The sequence below is a fragment of the Ammodytes marinus genome (genome assembly GCF_949987685.1).
Source record: "Ammodytes marinus genome assembly, chromosome: 4".
In the NCBI taxonomy this organism is placed as follows: domain Eukaryota; kingdom Metazoa; phylum Chordata; class Actinopteri; order Uranoscopiformes; family Ammodytidae; genus Ammodytes; species Ammodytes marinus.
Window position 1 is genome coordinate 28,344,977 of NC_137233.1, and position 23,812 is coordinate 28,368,788.

Below are 23,812 nucleotides of genomic sequence, written 5' to 3' on the forward strand. Positions count from 1 at the left end.
ATTTATCACCGTCCCTTTTTAAAGTTATTCTCTTTTCCTGAATGATGTTCAAATCTGAAGTAATTGTATCCATACACGCTCACCACCTTCAAGTTCATTTTAGTTGAGGCATGATTTTAGAGCATGATGCAGAGAAACGTCAGAGAAATCCCCACAGTGTAAGGCAAACCTCATAATTTATCGTGGTGGGCATTTTGTTACTTTTTATTTATGTCAAACAGACAAGATTTTACATTTTCTTTTCCAACACACTGTGACTGGACATGCACCCAGGCAATGGTATTTGTAAGTGTACATCCAACTGTCACTCCTTTACAGCCTTTGGTGGCTTGTCACAAACACTGAGGTCTGCCACTTTCAATGTTTATGAATGACCAAACCTATAAACTGTAATTCACTGTTATGGAAATGCACTCCTATCCATTCCCTTAACAAGTACTTTTTAATGTCATTATTTAGGATATACCTTTTTACAAAGAGGCAAGTGCACAGTTTAACTTGTCTCATTAGGGAAAGTACAGGTGTTATTGATAGCTCAATTTGATTTAATTGTCCTATTAATATCAGGAGTCAGGACCCATCATTTTACAATTGTTGACCCCCTGTGCCTTTCTTACTCCGACATATCAACATTTTCTTCCATGTTTAAGGGCCAGTTTGTAGTAAATGTAATTTAGGTAACCTCACCGTTCTGTTATGTTTTAAATGTAGGCCTATATACTATTAAAAAATGGTAATACAATTATTATTATTTGTACATAGGCCTATAATTGCTGCGTTGTTCACCTATGACATAACGTTTCCAGTCAGATATATGTTATGTTTAAAGCAGATGTAGGCTAATGCAAGCTTCTGTGGGACATTTAAACGGGCAAAACATGACCATTGATTGACGGAGGGAAATTCCCATAATGTCCACAGTGGGGAAGGGACGATGGACGGGATACCCCTATGTTTCCCAATATTCTCGCGAGAAAACAAGTAATGCCCTGTGCGCGCAGTGACGCCGGTACGTACGCGCGTTCACGTTTCCGCGCGCCCCAGCAAAGCGAGACCAGCCAGAACAGGGCGAGAAATTCAGCGAAAGCTCGTCCAGAGACTGCAAGCTTTCTGACCCCAGCGCGCTTTGTAGAGGAAGTTGTCTCCCAAGTGCCCCGACGTGCACGGAGAGGTGGGGTAATTCCGTTTTTGCACAGCTGCACCGAATTGGCAATACTGGGCGGCTTAAGATTTATGTCAGCGCCATAGTAGTTAAGAATATTTTTGATGTTATTTTTCACCTGGGAGCAGCAGCAGAACACGTCGTGCAGCACGGGGAGGAGAGGAGAGAGAGACGGCACAAGAAGTTTCCGCTGTGTTGTTTTGTCGCTGCGCTGCTGCTAAATCCGCAGGAATGTCGCAGAAGGAGAGACCCACTTTCTACCGACATGAGCTCAACAAAACCGTGTGGGAGGTCCCGGAGCGGTACCAGAACTTATCTCCCGTCGGCTCCGGCGCTTACGGAACCGTGTGGTAAGCAGTTTGTTGCAGAGCACTTATCACCGAGAGCACCATTGCACAACGGCCGAATGGGTTCCCACCACCCATAGAGGCCCCGTCAGAGTTGCCTCCACACGGACTGCTTATCAAGCTGTAAAGGCTGCCTGCGGTGGTGTGGAAGCACGGGGGAATGTTAGTTGAGCCTTTTGTTTACGTTGTCATACTTTGCCTGCTGTGAGAATTGGCGTGCACGCTTCGGGGTGCCTCGTGTTTCTTCGGCGGATGGGGATTATTTTTGTTTTCGTGCACATGTTTTGTTGTTGTATTGCTGTCTAAACTATTCTTGTCCCGTAAACACTTGTATGTACTGCTTATTACCAGCTCATATGGCAAGCTCCAATATCAATTCTGACTAGATCATGTTGTTAATCGTGCAGGCGAAGTGTTTATGTATGTTTTTTAATGCAAATACGGGTATCAGTCTCTCCTTCAGCGGCATGTCCACACTTGCATCATCTGTCGAAGTGGTGCCTCCTCGAGAGAGAGAGATATACGATCCGTGCTTATTGGACAGCGAGGGTCAGACAACACCTGGCGAGACAATCGTCTTACCACTAGAACAGCATTGTGTGTAGCCCTGCACGTACTGTACAACCTGGCACTTTTTACACATCCGCACATTACATGCACTATGCATTTTCCAGTTGGGTGCAGCCCAGCCTGCAGAGTGCCAGAAGGTCACGTGGTTTTCGGAAAGTAGGCCCCCATCCATCCATCGTGCATAGTGAGAGCTTTCTATAGGAGCCCATCCGAAGAGGACGATGACTCTAGAATGATGTCACCCCTTTTCTCCCGTTGTAGCACACCGGTGAGTCACAGTCCCGAGGTTAGGCAGTGGCCTCAGTGGTGACGCCGTTTTAGTCATCACAAAGTCATGGATGTCATCGCAACGTCCCGTCATTTTAACTTTACTGCTAGTTGTGAGCCTACTTTCACACCACTTCAGATGTTAAGTGTGTGTGTAATAGACTATTACTGTGGTGTATAGATGCTAAAGCATGACCTCATCTTGTAAGGGAAAACCAGTGAGGTTTCAACATTCAGTGTCTTCAATGCAGAAATCTATTGATGATTAAATAATGTGAGGTGTACAAACATAACAATATACACTTTAATCAGTCCCAGAGTGCTGGAAATGTTAATGTATGGTTATCTATTCTCGCTGGTTAATAACTTTAATTTACAATTTTACATATCACAATTTTTACATTATACAAAAACCAGTTCACAAATGCCAAACAGAGTGGTAGCTCACAGTATTGAAGAATGTTGACAAGAAAAAGATTTTTAGAACTCGTGTAGTGATTTTAATAACATGCAAGATTAAGACCACATTTGAACCATCAGGGATTCTCACGGAGAAATGTATAAGAACCATTAGAAAAATAAAATGTTAAGAATGAAGCTTGTTATCATTTCTGAGCAGGTTGCTACCTTCAGATACTGAGCCTGATATGAGGTGTTTGAGTAGCTATGACCTCATCCAACTCTAGGTGGGAATAAAAAAAACTGAGGATTCAAACAAATATTCATAGGAATAACAATTATTATTATGACTAGTATTATTGTGGACTGTGAATTCAGGGTGACAGTATTTCCCAGAATGGGCGTGGCTCAAACCCAAAATATCCATATCTATAGGCAACGGTAAGGGGATCAGTTGAATCCTTGTATGGATATTGTGGAGTAATGATAAGGCTCATAGGCATAACATGCACAATCACATGATGTCCCGAATCTCCACATGTTCTACAGAGGAGAAATGTATACAAAAGCTGACTCTTTTTCCTTGTGTAGACTAAACTTAGAACTTTGGAAAAGAAACGACCCTAATGTCCAAATGTGGGTGTGTCCTGTTGCAGCCTCACTAGTCAAAAATCTGTTGGGGAGCAACCTCCCTACCATCTCAGCTGCCAAAGCAGCTGGAGTTAACAAGCCGATTTTGCTCTTAAGAATCCGTGCCTGTTTACTCTCCAATGCTTAGTTGCAGTGGCACTCATAAAAAGGATTCCCAAAGATTCCCACCCCCAATAAGAAACCCCATCTGCATCAATGTGTCTTACTGGCGGCTACTTTGTAGATGCCTTTTGTAGGAAATTCCCCAGTGTTTTCCTCTGTGTTCGATTACATCACCAGCCCGCGCAAGGAGCTGTTGTCGGTTCGGTATCTCTTTGAAACGTCATATGTTCACAAAGCCTTTTGAATTCCTACAATAAATCCTTAATGCGAAGTGGTCCAAACAGCAGGGAGTCATTACAGCTCTTCAGAAGGTATCTGAACAGTATAAATAACCTCACAGCACCTATACTCCAGCATGTACGTATGTTGCGGCTGTTGGTCAGCTGTACACCAGGCTCTCAGTGGCTCAGCCCGGGGGAAGTCTTTGTTGTTGCTGCCATGACGTTCCTCATGCACTAAGCTTGTATTCAGCCACCAACTCACAAATATGGAAAGCATGTATTATGTGGGGTTTGTACTCACATCAACTTGTCACAAGACTTCCAAGAAAAACAGAAACCCCAATACCACTTTCTCCTGATGTGTGACCTTTGTTCTATTTCTTAAAAGTCAGACTTGGAGCAGATCCAGGGTCAGTGTGAAAAGTAAGCGTTTACAGAGAATGCTGCTGGCTGGGATGTGCTGCTGCTGCTGAGTGCCTCGTGTTTTTCACTTTAGGTTTCTTAGCTCAGCAGAAAAAAGGGGCATGAAACTCCTGCAAACCCCTCAGGGTGTGCATGCATATCAATGGCTCATTTTCAGCTCAGTGCTGGAAAATGAATTAAGGCTAAATTATTATTATTAATAATTAAAATGAAATGCCAGAAATACCCCCACCTGCTGCTTTTGCATGAGATATTCACAGACCAGCAAAACATTTGTTGCGGAACATTTGGAGCATTTTTTTTTTTTAATTGAAAGGAAATTTTAGATTAACTGTCATGCAAATCTGGAGTGAAAATAGTCGCCCAATGCATGGCTTTACAACAACATACCCTTCTTTACAAGCAGCACAGAAATCATCAAAATCTGTTATTGATCATGAGAACGTGCAACTGCATGTAGGAACACATCTGTTGTTGCTCTCTGGATGTTTTCTTATTTTCAATATACAATGACATTTAAAGCTGCCATGATTTGTTTAGACAAATACTTGAGGCAAATTTAGAAAATGATAGATGTTCTTGCACAGACCCAGCAGCTAGATTTGATTACTGCCTATGCCTACCTTTTTGTATATTTATAAATGCCTTGTATTTTGAACGTGCCATGAAAGTGATTGAACTTGTTTTCGGTCCAGCATTTCAGTCTCCTGTATTGGTTTTATCACCCAGCAACACAAACATTTCTTCATCAGTTTGCCACAGCTTGAAACCAAAATTTCACAATTGTCATGCTGTCTCTTTACAGACAACATGTAGCAGTAGAGATTTTGCGGCTTAAGAAAAGATTGTGTGATAACGTGCAGTGGTGAGAAAAGGCACTTTAGTGGATAGTTCTCGCTGACTCACTTTGTTTTAACCCAAGAGAAGTGTGCACTGACTTGTCAGCTCTGCAAACAAACAGCAGGCCTACGTTTCAAACCAGCAATTTAACATGACTTCAGCTCGTGCATTCAGCCTCGTGAGGTGCATGGCTGAATGCACGTGTGGCTTCAGAAGAGTAAACCCATTCATTTGGGTGTAAAGTCATGGATCAGGGTTTTTGGGCCCCTAAACCTCTCGGCATACAAACATCATGCAATCCTATTGATATATTTTTAGTATGCACTTAAAAATGCATGTCTCAGTTCTTAATGTAAATAGCCCCACAAGTCTCCTATAAAAGCAGAGCCTAACAAATCCAAACATTAAAAAAAATGCATGTAAGGTAGATAATCTAAGACTTATTCTTCTTATTCCTGTTTAAAGTGAAAGGCGGAGCCAGAGATTCTGGTGAACGCTTGTTGTCAAAATCACTTTTTGTCCAAGTCAGCGAAGATCTCCTCAAAATCTGGTGTTAATTAATACACAGCATAGGCTCTGTTAAGAAAAAGAAAAAAAATCAGTGCGCACACACACAGTACGGAGAAGTAATGGATTGCGAGTTATTTACTGATTTGGACAAAATGTGATTTTGACAAGAAGAATTCTCCAGAATTGCTGACCCCACCATTTAAGAGAACTCCCCTTAGGGCCTCATTAGTCCTGGGAGCTAGTTTATCTCCGGGATGGAGGAGGGGCAGTTGAGTTATTTTCTCTCATCCATTGCTTGGTTAGCAGAGTAGGTAAGAAGGAAGATGAGTGCGTTTTTATGCCCCATTACATTTTAATTAAAGTGGTTTTGCTGAAATGAGGTGAGGTTATTGCTGTTATACTAAACAGGTTGTCTTACTCTCACTGACGTTGTAATAACCACAGTAAGCTGTTTCCTTTTAACACAGACCAGATTCATAAATAATTCATTGTTGAAGAATTGTCACACTAATACCTTGATGATGACAAAGGGAATGTGGAAGGGCACACTGTTTAGAATCTAAAATACACTCATCAAAAAACCTGTTATACGTGCTTTGGATTATACATGACTCCTGTGTCTCATTCCTGTAGTACCTGCTATAAACCGATTAAATAAAATCTCTTTATAACTATAGGCCCACATTGCTGGTAGTGTCTACCTTTTACATTTATGACTGAAATGAATTGTATGGACAGATTGATATTTTTGTGTCCATTAATAATTAAGGCTGCCATTAATGGCGGACGAATAGTCAGAATATTACATTTGAAACAACAACCAAAGTATCCACTAGGAGTGTTGTTTCTGTCACTATTTACAGGTTAGATGGCATGGCAGCCAGCCAGGGTGGGTTACTATCTCCACTCTTGTTTCACTTGTGTATGGAGGATGCATCTGAGCAGTACTGTAAATACTCCTGCAACAGGTTGTGCTCATATTCATCTCCTTTTATAAATCAAGTGCTGACTTAGGTTATCTTACATGTTCTCCCCGTGCTGCTGCTCTTGAACATCAGATTCAACATACTGATACCTAGATAGTTTGAAAAAAAATATTTCCTGGGTTTTTGTGAAAGTAGAGAGATGCTGATTATTTTACAGATGCAGTATATTTTAGTGTTAAAATAGTATATTCTTACGGTAACAGCTATGTTTCATCACACAGAATTAAGCCACGGGGCTCATAACTTGTGTGTCAATAGAACCAGTATTGTAAAGTGGTGGCTACATGTGATGCCAGACTGCGATAAGGAATTGTATGTACATGGTAATGTGTGGATTAGACATGGTAGAGATTAACATCACTAATGACACTCTTGTCTTTACTCAAAGTTGCACAGGAAATGCTGATGCATCACACTTTTGGTGAAGAAAGGGCAAGTTATGTCATCAAAATAGGATGACCTTTTTATGCTTTTTTTTACCTTAAATCTTTTAAGAACCTTACTTCTAACAAAATGGATTGGTGGCAAGAGGATGGTCACTCACTCTAAATAAACAAGTCTTTTGCAGTACACATTTTCCTGTCTGCTCTCTCTGTATGTTTGTATGTCTGTCTGCCAACATAGAACTGGTGTTCCCTCCTTCCATGTGATCTTGGTCTCATTAGGCTGGTGTTTTTTTTTTTTTTTTACAGCCCACATCTTTATGGCCATTTGTTATTGCACTTCCATTTATTGCAGACTAATTGGACGGTGTATGCTTAGAGCTGCTTGTTTGTCCAGCCGATTAGCAGCCGTTTTTTTAAAAAGACCTCAGGATGCACATGACTTTGTTTTGTCATTTTAGCTTCGGTATACTCTGTGTTTACTGTTTACTGAAGTATGGATGTTCCCTCACGAGTGAAACGCAAGCACACAAGTTGCTCTGCAAGACTGGAACATAGAGTACATTGGGTGTGGTAGTTTATCTCTGTCTGACTTACTGGAAGAAACACTGCTTATCTTAATGCTTTTATTATCGACGCGTGGCACCAAGGACAATAACTTTGTGCCCTCGCCCCCAGATTTATTTTGACTACGATTGGCTGCGATACGCACCAAAACCAGTTGTGCTTAATTCCCAATCGGGTGTGGTTAGAAGGTTGACATTTCAAATCTCTCTTATCAGTTTGGGAAAAAATTATGAGTAGAGTTGACATGGCCTTGAACTAATCTCTTACCTGATAGGCCACTGCACAGCTTCAGACTGGGTCACTAGTTCAGGTCTTTTTAGTAGCTAGCATCACTATATCAATGAGTTCTAACTCTCCCTGCAGCCCCCCCCTCCTCCCACCCCCATCTGTTTCCACCACAATAAGAGGAAACAATACTTGTCGGCAAAATCTGAGTGCTTTTCTTTCCCGCCCCCTTGACTGATGATTTTGCAATCATCAATTTGCGGTGCAGCTCCAGTGACTGACCTGGAAGGAATGTGGTTTATTGTAAGTGGGTTGTGCTCTCTCACAGATGCAGGAAATACAGCAATGTCACGCTTCTTGGGTAGGCGAGGCCCATCTGCCTCTCTTTTCTACCACCCGCACAATGTCAGTATGTCCCTCTGTGGACGAGTGTCTTTTTCTTTTTTCTTTTTTCTTTTTACAGTGTGAAATAGGCTTGATCAATCCTTTTTTATCCCAGGAAAAGGATGGTTACTTACTATCTATCCGTAGAATTTATTCTGCAGTTTTTACCCAACACAGTGCTTGCTTATTTTACAGCAGCTGCTTTTATGTTGCCCTTTCTTTGTTTTCTCTCTGCCACACCTGTTTGTTCTTTCTTTCATTCTTTTTTTTTGCACTGGCTTTCTACAGTGACAATGATGCGTTCTGTTACACAATTACAATGACATGAGACAAATGAATGATGACTAAGGCGAACACGGCCATGCACTCTCAAGGGAACAGCTCCAGCAGAATCGCAGCGCAGGTGCTGGCACTTGAGTAAAAAAAATGCTATAATCTGCTTTGTTTAGTTTATTACTTTTTTTTTTATAAAGTTGTTTATAATACCTTGAGAATAATGCATTATTAGTGCTGGACCATAATTATCTTTTAATAGATGGAGTGACATTTATTGTACCAACCTCTTGGAATGTATCACAGCATCGTTATAAAAAAAAGAACTCACTGTGATTTCTTTTTTTTTTTAAAGCAAATATTGACTTGTCCTACTAGTTCTTTTTCCATTTAACAACTTGTGCATCATTTCACTCTTGTGTTCACAATGCAGCCAATATCCGTCAACGTGTTCGGTCATGTTCCCCCATACAGCTGTAGGCTGCAGAGTGTAATAAGAAGCCAAACCAATAAGCTCTTATGTTGTTATGTAATTATTTGCTTTGTTTGCTGGGTTAAGGCCACCTACACACGGTCTACTGAAACATCTCATTCTCCGATAAATCGAGGGAAAAGTTTGAGCTGTGTATCTGAGAATTTGCATAGGCCTGGTGTAATGTGTCCTGCTTTTTACAGTTACAGGTGCACTATGTAACTTTGGGTGTGGCAGAGAAGTGAACATTTTCTAATCTATATTTTCATAACTGAATAAGCAAACTTTCCTCACAGGATCATCGGACCCCTGGAATACTGTTTTGAAGTTAGAAAGCTACCTGAAAAAGTTACTGTTTCACTGTTGTTGTTGTTTACAGCAGCAAGGCCCACAGTTTTGTTTTACAACCTAATTCTAGTCTTAGTTTCCAGGTGCCTCAAAATAATTGTGTTTTTGATTTATGACAATAGAATTATTCTAATAGTAAGAATTACAGGTAAAGAACATATGTGTAAACTAACTTTAGGCTCCTCCCTTGAAACCGCATAGTGCACCTTTAATCACCATTATAAAACACTTTCTGTCTCTTTTTCAGCTCATCGTTCGATGTGAAGACGGGTCTGAAGATAGCCGTGAAGAAGTTGTCCAGGCCCTTCCAGTCCATCATCCATGCAAAGAGAACCTACAGAGAGCTGCGGCTGCTCAAACACATGAAGCATGAGAATGTAAGTCACCTGTTGTAACCAAACCTGCATAAATACCCTCACCTCCACCCTCAGACCTCAGGCTAGGGCCTCACTCCTGTTTGTGTGTGTGTGTGTGTTTGCATTGTCCTGTAAGTTTAGCTCTTAAGCATGGATCGCATACGTTTGCTGGCAAGGTTGTGCACATAGTGTTTGCACAGTAATTACTAGCTTGTGGAAGCAAACACTACTCCCCACTGCTTACATTGTTATGCTGGCTCTATCCTTGCTGGTGCTAGGTGTGCCCTTAAGAATATATGTGTATGGATAGAGACCCACATGACATTGTAGCTGATGGGGAGCTAAAACTGGAGACTGAAATCAATAAAACACGTGTAGTGGCAGAGCGCAGTCTTGTTTGACGACAGCTCATGTAAAGATTACTGCAGGGGCGTGTCCAAGGTGTTACATTTAAGGTGGAGTCAGTGATTCTCTGGAGAATGCTTGTTGTCAAAAATAATTTTCTGTCAAAATCAGTGAATATCTCGTCACGATCCACTACCTTACCGTACTGTGTACATAATACACTGCCTGTGCTCTGTAAGAACCTTTTGTTGTCAGAAAAGTTCAATTTTTTCCCGTTTTTTGTGAAGACAGGTAAACACAATCCCATTTTAAAGGCACTCACTCCCCACAGCTGACTGCAGATGCCCACAACCACAGGAGTTGAACTATATTGTTGCATTTATTCCAATCGCAACAACATGTTATGAAGCGTAAAAAGTGGTTTCTAGTGTTGGCATCCTGTGTGAGATTGAAGTACACACACTTGAGCATACGGGCTTCAAGCAAGAGGGGGAGATTGTGGTCGCTGTCAGTCATAAAAGCTATGCTGCTATGGTGCACCAAATAGCCCCGTCGCCTTCTTTTTTTTTTGTCTAATTTTGTTGCTGCGCATCTTTGGTTCATGCCATGAATGGTGTAAGTCTAGAAGTATCACTTGGTGCCTTGGTGTTTTTTATGGTCTTCTTCTTTAGTTTAGGGGGAAAGGGGAAGTTTGGGCTGTAAAGAGTTCACTCTGTCGTTTCCTATCTGCCATTGTAATGTAGATAGCTAACAGACAAATGACACTATAGGCTGATGCTTTCTACAATTTCATCAACCTGTGAACAACAGCAATATTAGATGACACATGCAAAGAGGGGGAAAAAAGGAACTGAAGAAGTGCTGCTTTTTAGGAAGTGTGGCAAGTCTCAAAGTTTCTCTAAAGTGAATTGGGCGTATGTATTATTTTACATGACTGTTCCTGGATCCTGCTGATGATATGGTCCTTTTTTATGTCATTAACTCTTGTTTAGCAGTTTGGGAATTAGTGTTGTACCCAACTGGTGCAACTGGTAAAATAGCTCTGTGCATTTATGAGACAAACAGGTTTTACATGGGGCCAGGATTATATAAGATTATACAGAATCACTGCTTATATCACAGTTCCCGAAAAGCTTGTTGGAACTGACTTGAATGGCAATGTTGATGCCAGGTTGGGTTTCATCATAACAGGGAGTATTGCATAAAGCTGTGCTCTTTTTTTTAATCTTAAATCAACAAAGTGTTGTAAAAGCTACCTATCCTTTACATAGAGAGGGATTCTGTGTTTTGCTCACGCGGCTGTTGCCAGGAGACTCCCTGGGTTTTCATTTTGGAAAGCTTGGGTCGACCAATCAGCTGTTTGTTGTGGTGCCAGCCCACCAATAAGCTGCGGGTTTGTGCCCTGTGTGGGCGGGCTCCTACTGTGTGCTTACAATACCTATCCACCCCCTCCCTTCTCTCAGGGGAGGGGGGGGGGGCAGGGTTGGCACTAGGGGCTGCTCTCTGTCAGTGTGTTACGAATGCATGCAAATACATGTGCATACATGTACTCTAGATACAAAGAAACACACACATCACACATTCTCCTCCTGTATGTGTTCTGTCTTTGTTCTCTTTCTCTTCTTTGTCTCTGTCTTAAAGCGGAAAACTCTTGAAAACAAGTCTGTTATGTACATACATGGCATGGGTGTATATACAGTATATGTGTAGCCTATCATACTTTCATACAGTATCTTTTGGTTTTACTGCCATGCAATCTGAAAGAAACTTCTCCATTTAATTCAACATCTTGCAAACAGCACTATAATCTATCACATCTCCAAAGCTCTTGTAATATCGAAGGACACAAAAATGCTCACAACATCAGAAAATAAAAAAGTGTATTAGAAACAGGCTACTGTTGGAACAAGCATGTGAAACCAGTTAAATGTAACTCAGTCCAGTATGGCTCATTGCTTTGGGTATCTTTAATCTATGGTTTCCTTTTTTCACACTTTAGACACAACATTAACACACTAGTGGTGCCTTGCCCATCAGTTTGATGTGTAAACTTTACCAGATAATATTCGCTGCTGCTTCCTCTGAAATCATATCTGTTGTGGTTGTTTTGGGCGCCACTTATGACATTAAACAACTTGGTTACAAAACCAGTAAGCAGTGATAATGGAGTGTACGTCACACACGTTACATATAAAAGTTAGCATTAGTCCTTGAGAAGTGGAGAAGTGTAGCAAGGAAAGACTTGCCTGCTTGTTAGAAACTTCAGATATTGCAGGACAGGATAATATCAACATGCGGTAGAAATGTCCAGTGCCTCCTGATGAGTGTGTTATCATGAAGGAAACCAAACATGCTTTTGCATTTCAGTCATACGTTTCGATATATTCAAATGTATGATTTTTTTTGTGCATGTGTCCATTTTGTCAGAAATTCATTTTGTAAATGTTTTCTGACCTTTGACCTTTTTTTTTTTTTTTTTTTTTTCATCTTCAGGTGATTGGTCTGTTGGACGTTTTCACACCGGGGACGAGCTTGGAGGAATTCAATGATGTGTAAGTCACACTTCTTTTCTCACTCCCACACCCCTGTCTACTCATGCTCCTTGGTGTTTTTATAGTGTCTTCCTCTGCCTCCCTTCGCTCACAATGGAATCCCTCATCAGCAGATTATGCCAAGATTAACACGGTAGTGAAACTACAGTCACAAGTCAACCACAATCCTGCAGTTTATGCCTTCATGAGAGTCCAGCGAGTTACGAGTTCTACCAAGGTGACTGTTGGGTGGACACATGAGCTATACAGCCTTGTCTCCATGGCAACAGCCATCTGGCCGTCTCTGGGGGTGCAATGTGTGTGTGTGTATGTGCACAGAATACTCTATCGGTGTCCTTGAATCCCCATGTTGCACATGTGTGGAAATGTGAGATGAAGCTTAAAGCTACGAGCACACATCCAAACACAAACACCCAGGACGGACGTTGCTCAATAAAGATGTGACACTTCCCTTTTCATGCGACCAGTAATAAAGACAAAAACATTGTGAAATCAGTCCTATTGCCATGGCAGAGAAGCAGATGCATGCACACCTTCAGGGGCCAATCAGTAACTGGTCTCTTGTAGAATGAGGTCAGATCGAGCAGATGAAGTTTGTCAACAACTCAGTATTTATTCAGATTTTTTTCATTGCTGTAGTCAAGATGGTCTGAGGATTTGATAGTGAACTGTTGAATTGTTAGACTGTCTTTGTTGTTTGAAAATGTATTTGTGCACCCTACTTTTGGTCTGATTAAAAATGTATGGGAAGTCCAAGTGGGCTTGCATTATATACTGTATATGCACGACAAATTAATAAAAGAAAATATTAATGTATTCATTCATAAATACCATTCAGAGACTTCAAACATGCAATTCTACTATAAGTTGGCCTTCTTTGGCTACGCTGTTGGCTGTACAAACACAACACTATCTTTAAAAAAAAAACAAGCTAAACAATTTAACCATTGTCCTTTTCCTGCTCTTCATATACATGTATTTCCCTTTCTTACAGTGCATATGTTTAATGTAGGCAAGTAATACAGAGCAGCAATGCAAACAACTTGTAAGTTAACTAGATTTTTCATGAAGTCATTCTTGCAAATAGTAATAAAACATATTTAATTGCATTTTTTCACAGTAAAAAGCACCTCACAAACTATAACAACGCAGTAAGAAATGATAAGATTTAAGACAGACCTGCAGATGTAAAGATGTGGTCTCTGACTGGCCTCCTGTTTTGTCATGTATGGTTTTGCAGGTACTTGGTGACTCACCTAATGGGTGCAGACCTCAACAACATCGTCAAGTGTCAGAAGTTAACTGATGACCACGTCCAGTTCCTAATCTACCAGATCCTCAGAGGCTTAAAGGTCAGTTCACGCTCCCAGTGAAACACAGGAATTTAGATCAACACTTCAGGCACCTTTACTCCCTGTAGATCAGTAGAATGTATAGTATGTAATACTATCATTTTATATCTGTTTGTTAAACTCATGGCCCACTGAATGAGAATTGTCCTATTTATTTCTGCTATTATTTTAAGGAATTTCCCTACTTACCTGTACCCTGTTATGTTATTTTGTTTTGGCATTGGACCAGTTTGACCACTGCATGCTTAAATATAGCAGAACATAATAAAGTAATAGGGAAATGGTTGTCAGAACTTGCACTAGCCTGTCTGTATCTGTATCACATGGTGTAACACACATGCACACACACAGTAAACTATAATAGTTTAATCGTCATTATTTTGTTCTTTCCCCCTTTATAGTACATCCATTCTGCAGATATCATCCACAGAGTAAGTTTCAACTTGGCGTCTTGCCTTTTATACACTTGAGTTCTGAAGTCAGTAACAAAGTCATTCTTATTTATTATCAGAACGCCAAACAATATATACTACCACATGACCTATGTGATGTTTGATTAACGAACAGCGGCGGGGGACGGATAGCAGAATATCTCTTTCTTCTTTATCTTTTCTTTACTTTTCTCTCTTGCCGCTTGTCTCCTCAGGACTTGAAGCCCAGTAATCTGGCCGTTAATGAAGACTGTGAGCTCAAGGTGAGAAAGGTGGAACCAGGTTCACCGTGAATGATTTTAAATAATCATTGCAGAGCTCAATAGTTTGCATTCTGGTTTTTTTAATCGTACTTGTTTTACGTTACTGTCCATAAAAACAAATCCCTTCTTTTCCGTCAGATCCTGGACTTTGGTCTGGCACGGCACACAGATGATGAAATGACTGGCTACGTAGCAACCCGGTGGTACCGAGCCCCGGAGATCATGCTCAACTGGATGCACTACAACATGACGGGTACGCTCACAGATTTAATCATCAAGTCTTTGGTCCGCAACTGAATGTAACAAGTGCAATTGCACAATATTTAAACTGTATTGAAATAGCTTGCTGTTGTCTAAGGTTGTTGCAATTCACAGGTAATATTATATAAAACCATAATTTAGCCAGAGACAGATAGATATTTATATTTAGCTTTTTCTTTAGCAACAATGTGTGTTAAGAATGTGTTACCTAAGGGCCATTATAGAGAAACTAGGCCAGCTTTTCAATTTCCTGGATGATGCAACTTAAAGACAAGGTGCAACGCTGGCCAAAGCACCCCGAGCAGTTGTCGCACACAGTTTTTTTGGTGTTGGTAAAAATGTTTCCTTTTTTTTATTTATTGCGTCATCTTCTGTACTAAAATAAAAAATAAAAATCATAGCAGATGCACAGCAGAAAATAGCCAGATACAGTAACAATGATGGAAATCACAGCCCAACGCTGTATGTTCAAGAGAATCTGGAAAGAAAAAAAAAGATTGCTGAATTGTTAAAATTGCCATTTATTTTAACAAGCCTTGTAACGGGAACATTACAAATACAATTTACTGGTAAATCCCCAGTATAAGTCCCATGGGCAGCCTTATTAGCCTGCATCATGAAGTGTTTTTAAAATGTTTGAGCTTGGTCAACATTGATAATGAAATGAATGTAACTGAATATAAAACAGAAGTTGTGTCTCATTCTTAATGATTCACTATGCTGCACGTCTTTTCTTTTCCACATGTCACAGTGGATATCTGGTCGGTGGGCTGCATCATGGCCGAACTTCTCACTGGACGGACACTCTTCCCTGGCACGGACCGTATCCTTTCACCACTGTTAATGGCAAGCAAAGATACAATGGCTCCTGTACTGTAGGTCTTTGGTAGCTGTGGAAGCATTAGATGGATGCATATTTTATTTGTGCTTGTAATATATACTTGTGATTAGATTTAAAGGTTAGTTGCATGCAATCAATTTTTACCTGCATACGATGCTCTCACAAAAGCTAAGACCACAGTGTTTATAATTCTATTCAGGTCAAGCTTACCCAAAGCTGAGGTGTGTAGTGGGTGTGGGTGTGTGTGTGTGTGTGTGTGTGTGCACGTGTGATGGGAGTTAGAGGCCCCTGTGTTCTATGACTCAGCGCTGCCCACTGTTGTCTCCACTGCTTCTCACAGATACAGTACACCTTCCTGTTTCCCTCCCACATAGTTTCCCATGCACAGCAGCAACACATAACAATGTTATAATACAAACACAGAGGAAGATCCGGTGTAACTACACACACAAACACACACACATACCTTCAAATACAGATGTTGGTACACACTACTGAGTTCTGATCAAAACCCTGTGCTAGTTGTTGTATAATGCGTTTGCAATTCCTGCTCTGAAGGATGAATTAAGCCATGGAGTGTGGGTTTGTGTGTATTCTTAGCTAATCTAAATCTCCTAGGTAGGTGGGGGAGCTACCCACGTATGAAGCACAGTGAAATATGCAGAGGACAATAGTCTTATCTGGTCTCTGCCAGTTTGTCTGTCTTAATGAAAGGTTGCGTTTGCACATGTTTTATAGAGGCTGCAGGTGGGAGGAAATCTGATAGACCAAGCAAAAAGCTCAGAATGCACAATATATACCATATGTGCCTTTTTTAGTTTTGTTTCAATACTTTTTACATTAATTTTATCTGGTGACTTCACTTTATTTAGTTTGGAAAATAAGCTCGCCTAAATCAACAAATCACTTGAGATGGGACTGGGAATGAGCATTGATTTTAACGAAATAAAATAACGATAACTAAAGCGATCAATAGCATTAGCCATAATACTTACATTTAGCCTTTTTCCCCCTGGAGAACTTGCAACAGTCCCCAATCGCATGGCATGTTTTGCCAGATTAACCAGCACAAGCTAAAACAAGAGTAATACATATTTTCAGGGTTTTAACATTTTATCAGTTTTGGATTCTTGTTCTTTCAAATCTTTATTCAACAAACAATGTTGTAACCACTAACTATAAATTATGCGTCACATAATTTGTACACATCTGAGATGTTAATATGTGGGCTGACTTTTCCCCGCCACTTCTTATGGAAACAAAATAATATTTTTCAGCCTCCTCCACCACCCTCCTTCCCTCCTGTTTTCCTTCATGTGAGAGTGGTAGACATTGATCAGTTGAAGCAGGGGTGTCCAAACTTTTTTCACTGAGGGCCACATACAGAAAAATCTACGAAGGGCCGGGCCACTTTGCAAAAATAACACATTTATCAGGACATGTAGCTGCTCTGATGTTTAGTTTCATAGTGTTTTCATAAATTGTAATCCTTCTTCACGGCAACACTTTACTTGCACATTAAACAGATACATTCCCCCTCTTGTTAAATGCCATTGATACACCCAGTGTTTTCTGCTTTTGCGTCCAATGTCCAGCTGGGTGAAAATAGTAGCCAGCCGAGATCCCGACCCTCCAAGGGTGGTCCGGGGGTATGCCCCCCGGGAGATTTTTTTAAGTTTTTAAAGTGAAATGCATGAATCTGGTGCACTTTGAGAGGGAAATTAAGAGGCTGAATAATTTTGTATGAAAAAAATGGAGACACTGTGTCAGATGAATTAGAAGCTATTGGAGAAGGACACATGGATTTTCCATAATAATATTAATTTAAAATAAAATGTTATGCAGGGTCCCCTGGGATGGGCTTGGAGCTCTTTTTCTTTTTTGGGACATATTTCTCTGTAATATGAGTGCATTTAAATTATTTAAAAATGTAAAGGGCCATATTACATTATATCTTTAAAATCGGCCGCGGGCCAATAAAAAGCGGGCCCGCGGGCCGTAGTTTGGACACCCCTGAGTTGAAGCTTATAATGAGGCTCGTCTGAACCCCGGGGCCCGAGCTCTTGATGAAAATCTCTTCCGAGTCTGTGAGTGTCGAAGGCCCCGGTTCTATTGCTCTGCCCCTCCTGCCTGTTGCCTCCGTGCTGCATTGGAAAGAGTTAGACGGTCTATTATTGTGTTACTGCTACTACTTCTGAGCTGTCCTGGAATTGTGTGTGCTTTCTTAATGGCTTTGTTGGCACTTTGATTACCACTTTCTAGCATGTACTTTGAACTGCAACAGTCTTCTATTGTCAAGACACGACAATAGAGTAACGGGCCTCTAATGCAGCACTATGTTATTGTCCAAAAGTATCTGGATACTTCATTTTGGTTAAAGTCAGGTGAATGTTGTCTTATGCCCCTTGATCCTGAGTGTGTGTGTGTGTGTGTGTGTGTGTGCGTGCATGCGCACGTGCGTCCGTCCCCTCCCTTCACAAACTACTCCACCCACCCTTTTTTTTTAAATGCTGACCTCTCATGTTATGTTGACCCTTGACTCGGAAGCCATAGATATAAACCAGCTGCAGCAGATAATGCGCCTGACGGGGACGCCCCCGGCCTCCCTCATAAGCAGGATGCCCAGCCATGAGGTGAGACACATTTTCCCACGTGCCCCGGCTCTACTCCTCTTCTCCTCCCAGCTAGAATCGATGCACCAGCTGATACCCATACTCATGTTTACAGAGCGATACTGTTTGCCCTGATTATCTCCTGCGTTGTCTGCCCTCACTCCACTTCACTCCCCGTTTCCCTCTCTGACTCACTGTGCTTGTCTCGGCAAGGCTTTCACAGAGTGCTTTGCCAATGCATTCCCAGGAGCTATCTGTGCTAATGCATTGATTCTGAATTAGGGCACGGTGTTTGATGTCATATGTGTGATCTGGGTTACAGTGTTTGAAGCATGCCTTACCAGATGGAATTGAAATCAAATATTTTGCACAATAAATGGTTAAGTATGTCAAAAGATTTAGCATTTAAAGCTGTAACATGATAAAGTGCATCTGTTTGACCACTGCACTTCTTTAAGATCTTTTAACAGTTTTGCTGTTTTGTTCATCTTTTCTCTCACAGGCGAGGAACTACATTAACTCTCTTCCCCAAATGCCCAAGAGGAACTTTGCTGATGTGTTTATTGGTGCCAACCCTCTTGGTAAGTTCCCTTTTCAGTATGATCCCTGGTGGTTAACACTTAGTCCTGGCTCAATGATTCCCTCTAGTGGTAAAAAGTTTTTTTTTTTTTTTTTTTTCACTGAAGAATATTTTGTTTTTTTAGTTGAGTGCTAGTTTTCACATGCTCATCATTGTTATCCCCTTGCTGTGTACTAGCGGTGGACTTGCTGGAGAAGATGCTGGTGCTGGACACAGACAAGCGGATCACGGCCTCCGAGGCTCTGGCTCACCCATACTTTGCCCAGTACCACGACCCAGACGACGAGCCCGAAGCAGAGCCCTACGACCAGAGCTTTGAAAGCCGCGAGCTGGAGATTGAGGAATGGAAGAGTAAGTTATTACTAAGAACATTATGGATGCCTGGGGCTAAAACTTGATGTAGGGTTGTGTCATGCAATCGAAGAAGGGTTGAGATTATAATCGGTAAATATCCTCTTGTCTCTCAGGGTTAACCTATGAGGAAGTGCTCAGCTTTGAGCCAACGCCGTACGACGGAGACGAGATGGAATCCTGAGGACGAGGAGGCGGCTTTTCTTCCATCTTTTTAGTTTTTCAAGAAAACACTCTTTAAGGACTATCATTCTCTCGTGACTATCCACCCTCTTTTCCTCACACATGCGCACAACTATGACGTTCAAGTGCCTGCCGTCATTCATCTCCGGGGGACTTTGCGATTTCAGGGATAAAACTTTGACATCCCGTTTCCTTCCGTCCCCCACCTCGCTGTTTTTGTTACTCTGCATACCCCACGCGCTGAGGCAGACTCAGACTCTCCATATATTTGAATGAGTTTTTACCTCAGACATTTATTGTTTATATTGACGCCCTCATCGAGTCAGAAAATATTAGAAATGAAACGTCAGTATCTTTAGAGAAAATCCCAGAAGTTGTACTGCTAATACGTATTTTGTAGAATTGTACTACTTTAGCAATAATATTAAATATTATAGGACAAAAGTTTGTTTGAAAAGTTCAAGACTTTGGTGTGTCTAAGGTTTATCTCTCCTCCACACATTAAAATGAAATGTTATTTCTATCAGGGCACAGAACTGTGTAAATATGACAAATAGTATTTGTACATATGTACTTCCGCCAAAACAGCTACCGTATTTGTGTAGTATCACAATCACTAGGTCACACCTCAGCCGACCCCTTTGACAGTATGAATTTTATTACTAGAGTTTTAGCCTTAAATGGCATATATACACCCATGTGTAGGATAGGTTAAAAACATTCTCCTTTACATGGCAAAATCAAGGCTTCATATTTCTTATTGTTGGATTTGAAGTCTGTGTCCCTTTTTAACCAATTTGAGTTGGCGTGGCGTGGCTTATGTATCCATTTCGCCTGCTTAACATTTGTTTAGTTTCCACTCCTTTCCCCTATATCCATTTGTCTTTTGCCACTTCTGAGCTGTCATTTCAGAAGACTGTTTCAGTCACTATTATCACAACCTACAGTACCACTTGCGCATGATTTAGCCAAATTTGGCTTTTTAATTTATTGAAATGTGGTGTTTCCCCACCAACATCAGCTGACAATGTACTTTAATCATATCGCATTTATAAACCACAGTACTATTAATGTTTATTGAATGTTGTGGGTGCCAGTCGGCCCTGTATTTATGATCTTTTGTTATGTTGTTTGTATATCGATGTAAAAGAGAATATTATTTGTCAGAATTTAAGGTTCTTTTTTATTATTTATGACGGTATCAGAAATCAAATGTATCATCAATAATCTTAAGTGTCAGTTAAGCCGCTGTGACTGCAGTCGCAGCTTGTGTGTCAGAGCCAACAATGTTATTAAGATGACACAAACAACCACATCGTTTTAAATCCATTCAAGAAACTCTGCTCATTTTGTTTCTTTTTTCAGTTTCTTTGAGTTCTTTTAACATTTATTTATCTTATTTGTCCTGGCAGTACTGCCCTCCAAAAGGATCCTTTTTTCAAAAACTGTTTTCAATTGTGAAAACTTGCAGAAATAAAAGCAAAATATGTATTACAAGGACGTCAACATTTTATTAACAGATGCTTAGTTTCCGGTGTTTACTTCAAAGGTGGGTCAGGTCACATGATTTGTATGTGATGTATCCACAGTTGCTTTAGTAATGTCAACCAAACAATATCAGTGTCTTCACAATTTCATTTTAAATCTGCTTGTTTTCACGTAGTGTTTTTCTAATGTATTATTTTATTCTTTGTGTTTTAAATCAAGATTTGAAGTTATTCTGTGATTCTATTATATTGATTGTTTTTGGTGTAATGCGAGAACTATACTTGTCATTCATTTGAATAATTTAGCAGGGCACATGTCTGTGGGAAAGAGTGTATGTTTACTCACTGGATGCTGAAGGGCGATGCTGAAGCCTCATACTTTGTAGTTTTTTAAAATACTGCATAAACAAAGATTATTTATCTTGTCCATATCCCAATGTTATTAGTTAAAGCTGGGTTATATGATTTCTGATTGGTCAAGGTTATCATGAGCTGTACACTTTGACCAATCGGAGCGAGGCTCCGATTCTCTGTTCTTATTGGCTGTTGAGACTGTCCATTCACTTTGGCGCGACTTTGTTGGTGTAGAGCGTGTCAGGGAGGGACCATAGGGGAGGGACCAAAGAGAACAACTGGAGTGGTTGAGGTATTTGAATTTGAATCTCTATCCCAACTGCCATTTTCTCCCCAAATCCTCCACCCCAGCTTTAATGTGTTTATTGGTTATGCTTTCTTTGCCTGAGATGTGATCATATCTTTTCACCATGTTCTTTGCCACATGTACCCCAACAGCACCCCACGCTACCTGTAAATACTACCATTAGAAAATAAAGGCTACTATTTTTCAAACCTGTAAAAGTATGTTGTTGTGAGTTTTAGCTGTCAGTTTGCCGCCACTGGGAGGCAGCACAGCGCAGGTAACCTGTCTGAAAGCTAGTGAAACATAACAGAAATAAAGATTATAGTCTAAATCAAAATAAAACTCTATAAATATTTATAGTGCAATATCAATTCATAAGACTCTGCTAACTGTACAGATGGAATTAAAACAATAGAAACACATTATGGATCTTAAATGCACAAACAGTCCTCTGTTAATCAGGGCCCACATTGGCTCCTTTCTCCAATATGTTATCGACCGACGTCTTGGTGTATGGAACACCATTTGTGGCAGAAGAATATGCCATGAGTTTTAAAAATACTCATGGTAAGTGAAAATTATGTAATACTGGATTAGATTCCAGACTATAAGGATTTTCACGAACAACCATCTTTAGGGTTTACAGAGAATGGTCCGAAAAAGACAATATAGCCAGTGAGCGGCAGTTGTGTGGACGAAGCCTTGCTGATGTCAGAGGTCAGAGGAGAACTGACAGACTGGTTTGAGATGATAGAAATGCAACAGTAGCTCAAATAACCTCTCATTCCAACCAAGGTATGCAGAATTCCATCCAATAATAGAAGTATGCCACAAATTAAGGCAGTGCATGGCCAAAGGGGATTCAACCCATTTGTGGCAAGGTCAGGTGTTCCTAATAAACTGTCCCGCGAGTGTACAGGTGCATTTCATATTATTAGAATATCATTGAAGAGCTCATTATTTTCTTTAATTTAATTCAAAAAGTTATAGACATAAAATGATATATTTCAGGGCTTTTTAGTTTAATTTCGTGAATTACCGCTTATGAAAATCCTGCATCTCAAAATATTAGAAACGTCCATAGGGCCAATCAAAAAAAGGATGCATAATATAGAAATGTCATCCTTCTGAAAAGAATGTTCATTCATCCACTCAATACGTGGTCTGATATCTTACTTTGCATGAATTATTGCATCAGCTCATCTGTATTGTTATCTGGTGTGTCTCATCTTCCTCTTGACAATACTCCATAGATTCTCTATGGGTTTCATATCAGGAGGGTTACATGGCCAATCAAGCTCAGTAATACCATGGTCAGCCAACCAATTACTAGTGGTTTTGGCAGTGTGGGCAGGTGCCAAGTCTTACTGGAAAAGGGAAATCGGCATCTCCATGAAGCTTGTCAACAGACAGAAACATGAAGTGCTCAAAATCCAACCCTAAATCTCCTGGTAGACGGCTGCGCTGACTTGATAAAACACATTAGACCAACACCAGCAGATGACATTGAACCCCAAAATCATCACTGACTGTTGAAACTTGACAGTGGACTTCAAGATGTTGTGCCTCTCCACTCTTCCTCCACACTCTAGGACCTTGATTTCCAGATCGAATGCAAAATTTCATTTGGATCAGTGATGATTTGGGGCACCATGGTATCTTACCTCAGCAGTGCCACAGGCTGATCGTCTCCATAACATGCCGCATTAATGCAATAATTCATGCAAATGGACCCCCCCCCCCCCCCCTGACCAAGCATTGAGTTGATAAAATAATTTACTTTTCAGAAGGTCGACATTTCTGGATTATGAATCCTTTTTTTGATTGGCCATACAGAATAGCCTATTCTAATATTTTGAGATGTTGAATTTGAGATTTTCATGAGCTGTAAACCGTAATCTGCAACATTAAACAAAAAAGGGAGAGAGATATTTTACTTTATGTCTAACAAATGTAGAATATATGGAACTTTTACTTTTTCAATTAAATAACAGAAACAATTTTGCTTTTCCATGATATTCTAATAATAGCCTACGAGATGCACCTATACATTGTACTAACATGGAGCATGTTTTGGAGCGTAAAATTACCACACAAAAAAACCCACACAATTTAATTGCTCAAGAGTAGCCTATTGGTTGCAGTGGATTTAATAGTAACCTAATCGTAAATTGGAGGCGACAGGGTGCATAATGCAGGTGGCAGTAGTAGGGGGGTCCAGTATAGGGCCCTAACAGCAAAGCTTTCCCCCTGGCTCTTTGACAGGTAATCCCAGCCATGAACTAACATGGACCCTTTTACAGTTGCACAATTACGTATAAGAAAACAATTGGTATTAGTGTTGAAATATGTCATGCATTCGCCATAAGATACAATACGCAGTTGGCAGCTCCTGTACACTCCGCCCCCCCACAGCTCGTTCATTTTC

The 23,812-nt window shown here is 40.5% G+C and overlaps 1 protein-coding gene across 1 annotated transcript; it reads left to right on the plus strand.

Moving 5' to 3' along the window:
* The first annotated feature begins 1,063 nt into the window (after positions 1-1,063).
* mapk14b (mitogen-activated protein kinase 14b) lies at positions 1,064-21,576 on the plus strand. The gene is made up of 12 exons (XM_080026832.1): positions 1,064-1,512; positions 9,378-9,507; positions 12,325-12,383; positions 13,624-13,735; positions 14,137-14,166; positions 14,382-14,429; positions 14,568-14,682; positions 15,442-15,513; positions 18,085-18,164; positions 18,646-18,724; positions 18,901-19,074; positions 19,191-21,576. The coding sequence occupies exons 1-12, from the start codon at positions 1,394-1,396 to the stop codon at positions 19,256-19,258; spliced, it is 1,086 nt and encodes a 361-aa protein (XP_079882958.1). The 5' UTR covers positions 1,064-1,393; the 3' UTR covers positions 19,259-21,576.
* The last annotated feature ends 2,236 nt before the right edge of the window (positions 21,577-23,812 follow it).